The 3,864-nt window shown below is 43.2% G+C and overlaps 1 protein-coding gene across 1 annotated transcript in view; it reads left to right on the top strand.

The window, feature by feature from the left end:
* Positions 1-6: 6 nt before the first annotated feature.
* SFRP2 (secreted frizzled-related protein 2) overlaps positions 7-3,864 on the top strand; it is a 9,416-nt gene continuing 5,558 nt past the window's right edge. Inside the window, exons 1-2 of the mRNA XM_008585228.1 lie at positions 7-543; positions 2,896-2,976. Coding sequence (XP_008583450.1) covers positions 42-543; positions 2,896-2,976 — 583 coding nt within the window. The 5' untranslated portion in view covers positions 7-41. The remainder of the gene's footprint in view (positions 544-2,895; positions 2,977-3,864) is intronic.

Below are 3,864 nucleotides of genomic sequence, written 5' to 3'. Positions count from 1 at the left end.
CGGCTCGGCTGCCTCCGCCCCCCGGGGGTCGCACGCCCACGATGCCGCAGGGCCCCAGCTCTCTGCTGCTGCTCGTCCTCGCCTTGCACTGCTGCCTGGGCTGTGCGCGCGGGCTCTTCCTCTTCGGCCAGCCCGACTTCTCTTACAAGCGCAGCAATTGTAAGCCCATCCCCGCCAACCTGCAGCTGTGTCACGGCATCGAGTACCAAAACATGCGGCTGCCCAACCTGCTGGGCCACGAGACCATGAAGGAGGTGCTGGAGCAGGCGGGCGCCTGGATCCCGCTGGTCATGAAGCAGTGCCACCCGGACACCAAGAAGTTCCTGTGCTCGCTCTTCGCTCCCGTCTGCCTCGACGACCTAGACGAGACCATCCAGCCGTGCCACTCGCTCTGCGTGCAGGTGAAGGACCGCTGCGCTCCGGTCATGTCCGCCTTCGGCTTCCCCTGGCCCGACATGCTCGAGTGCGACCGTTTCCCCCAGGACAACGATCTCTGCATCCCCCTCGCTAGCAGCGACCACCTCCTGCCGGCCACCGAGGAAGGTATGCCTACCCTTTTACTTCCCGCCCTCCCAGCCCAGCCAAGGCGCTCCCAGGGGATCCCGCAGCCCCCGCCCCGCATCCCGGTGCGTTAGCGTTGGGAGTGCCAATCCCGGGCCGCTCTCCCTGCCCGGGTCTGTCATCGGGACAGGCCTGTATCAAATTTGAGACACTCCACATCCCACCCCAAGTGTCTCATTCCCCTCCCGAAATATCCCACTTATACTTAGGGACAGTTATAAAAGAAGAAAGACAAAAAAGAAAAGGAAGACCTGGAAGGCGGCCTTTCTTTATAGGTACACAATTAATGTTAAAGATGCTAGCACTGGAGCTGCCCTTTTGAGAGCGTTGGAAGTGGTCCCGGGTGGAGGAGTTGGTGGTAAGCACCTAGCCAGGGGCTCCTCACAGCCTCATTCCGCACGTTCTAGTCACAGGATTCTAGTCACAGGAACATTTCTCGTACAGACAGGATAACCAAGATGCACAGATAACCTTTTAAGGTACTTTCTCTCCTTCGCCGATTGGGGTTTTGGAAATAAAACAAAGACTGGCCGGGGGGGCTTGTGGAAAATCGGGTATTGGTTATAACTGCTCAGGTGCTTGAGAAAGAGGGCATAAAGAGAATCCCCGGGAATCATCTTTCTGTCACTATCAGCTTTTATCTTAGAAGTGGTTTTAATTAACTGGAAAGAAAATATGTAAAACAGAGTTTCCCAATTTTTTAGAAAACAGAGGGGGAGTTCCTGTGCAAAAACCATCAAAGCAATGAAAACCTCATGGGCTGTTGATATTCTTCCTGAAAGGAAAACATATACAATGTGTCTGAGCTGATTTAGGTTCCCCTGGGATAGAAAGGAGGCTTCCTAATCCTTGTCGGGGCTTCAGCAGCGTCTGCCTTTCAATCTCTAATTGTCTTCCTACAGACATCATCAGTTAAAGAAAATGCAAAGTTGTTTAGCAATCTTTCCTGGCAGGCACCATGAGTTTGCAATCATCTTATTGGTTAGATTTATAATTTATTGCAAATGTTTGGCATTTTTCAAACGTTTGTCTAACATATACCATAGAGCAACCAATACAGGTTAGTAACGTTTTGTATACATTCTGAGAGCTCCTAATTGGAAATGTTTCATTTTGTTTGGGTGAGGGGAGTTAAGGGCAGATTTGTGTGTGTTGCTTTTGTTTTTATTTCTCTCCACGATCAGCACCAGCATTGCACACTATACATTTCTCCAAAGTCACTTTCCTCTTTCAAAATAAAAGCTTATGTTCTTCAAAATTTGTTCTTTGTGATTTTCCAAACTTGATAACTTCTACTATGAGTCACAAAGTTTTTCCTGTGAAAATTCAATTTCATACTAGTGAAAATCTTCTAACATTACCCACATTTTAAAGACAGCATTAACACACATTTATAAATGAGAGAGAAAAAGAATATGTTTTCTTTTTTCATTTTCCCAAGAAACCAGACCGTCTTAGAAGAGCCTTCAGTAGGATCTCTGATAATTGTTCCAGTACACAATTCCTAGATTTGGTCAGACCCCATAGACAGTTTTGCTTCATCTTTGATAGGCTTCAAGAATAAGTTTGTTTGTTTGTCTTGAGAGTTTGAAACATGCAAAGAGGAGCAAGAAGAACTTGTACCAGGGAGCTTATGGGTAACAATGAAATAAATGCTGCCTAACTCAAGAGCAAACTTGGCAGAAAGCACAAGGTGATACAGAACCAGTTAGAGCAGGCTGTTATAATTAGTAAGATGTGTTTCCAAAGTGGAAACAGCGTATAGTACAACACTAGCCACCCCTCCCAGTCCAGACTTGAAAATATCTTGAAATGACTCCCCTAAGACACAGAGCTCTTCTGAATAGGAACAGGCTACACTGGTGTCCTGCAGCTGAGAAAGACAATCTTTTGGCTATATTTTATGGTTACCAGTTTTCCCAAATCCCTCAAGGGTCTTTGGCGGTTTTGGTGCTTTCTCCTTAGAGAGGCTTTGGGAATAACTTTTTCAGACTGAATTTGTTCCAAGGTTGGGGAGGATGAGCTGAAAAGCTGCAACCTGTCGCAGTTATCTGTAGCTACACACACCTGCACACTCTGCCCACAATTTCCTTTGTATTTGAGAGTCATCATTTATTAAACACAATATACGGGCATTCTCATTTTGCCCAGCCAAAAATGGGGAAGCATGGGGGACTTTGTTAGGAATGTACCCTACTTTAATAGAGGCAAAAGCTAGGATCATACAGGACAATTGCTACTCTTGCCTAGATAAGCCCCTTTGAGTTGTTTACAAACGCCACCTGCTGTTCCCTTTTAAGCAAACTTACTAAAGACTGTTTTTCACATTTCTAGCTCCAAAGGTATGTGAAGCCTGCAAAAATAAAAACGATGATGACAACGACATAATGGAAACTCTTTGTAAAAATGATTTTGGTAAGTAATACACCACCACCAACAACAGATGTCACATTCGGAAGTTTTATTTACTGGTAAAACTTAAAGGTACAAACCACTAAGATGTTGCTAGATAAAGGCTGGGCGAATGATGACAACGACATAATGGAAACTCTTTGTAAAAATGATTTTGGTAAGTAATACACCACCAACAACAACAGATGTCACATTCGGAAGTTTTATTTACTGGTAAAACTTAAAGGTACAAACGACTAAGATGTTGCTAGATAAAGGCTGGGCGAGATACAATCACAGCTCATGTTTCCAACTTGCTCTTTATGTTAGTTTAGGCCTTATGTTACTATCTTATATCAAGTTGTATCTTTTAGGTGAGATTCATTGTTCTGGTAAGGATTTAACCAAATAATGAGAATTATTCACATTATCAATTTTCAATGGCACATGTTTGATCTCACTTTGGCTTTTTCTTGCCAGCAAGCATTATCCTGAGCCACCCTCCCTTTCAATCACTTGACATGTGCACCAGGGATAGAAATGTAATTAGTCGCAGCAGAACAGATTCAAGACAGTAAATGAGTCACAAATAAAAATTTACTCCGGCATCAAATCAAAATATTTTTCCATTATTTATAACCCATAATGATTTGCTCCTCTATGTTTCACCATTAGTGAATATATCCACGATACTGGTTAATAATTTGTGGAGGAGGATTCCTTAAATTTAAAAAGAAGAATGATTTACTGAGAAGACACCTAACAACCATGAAATACCATCTTAAAATCCTTTTTAAAACAAGTTTTCTTAAAGTTTTTTATGAATAAGCCTAAATACATTTGCCACACTTTTGCAAATATTTTTAAAAAAAAAAAAAAAACTTAGAAATTTACTTTAGCAAGTCAGTACAT

The sequence above is a fragment of the Galeopterus variegatus genome, unplaced genomic scaffold (genome assembly GCF_000696425.1).
Source record: "Galeopterus variegatus unplaced genomic scaffold, G_variegatus-3.0.2 Scaffold3502, whole genome shotgun sequence".
In the NCBI taxonomy this organism is placed as follows: Eukaryota; Metazoa; Chordata; class Mammalia; order Dermoptera; family Cynocephalidae; genus Galeopterus; species Galeopterus variegatus.
Note: the sequence above shows the minus strand (reverse complement) of the source record. Positions and strands in the feature narration are given on the sequence as shown.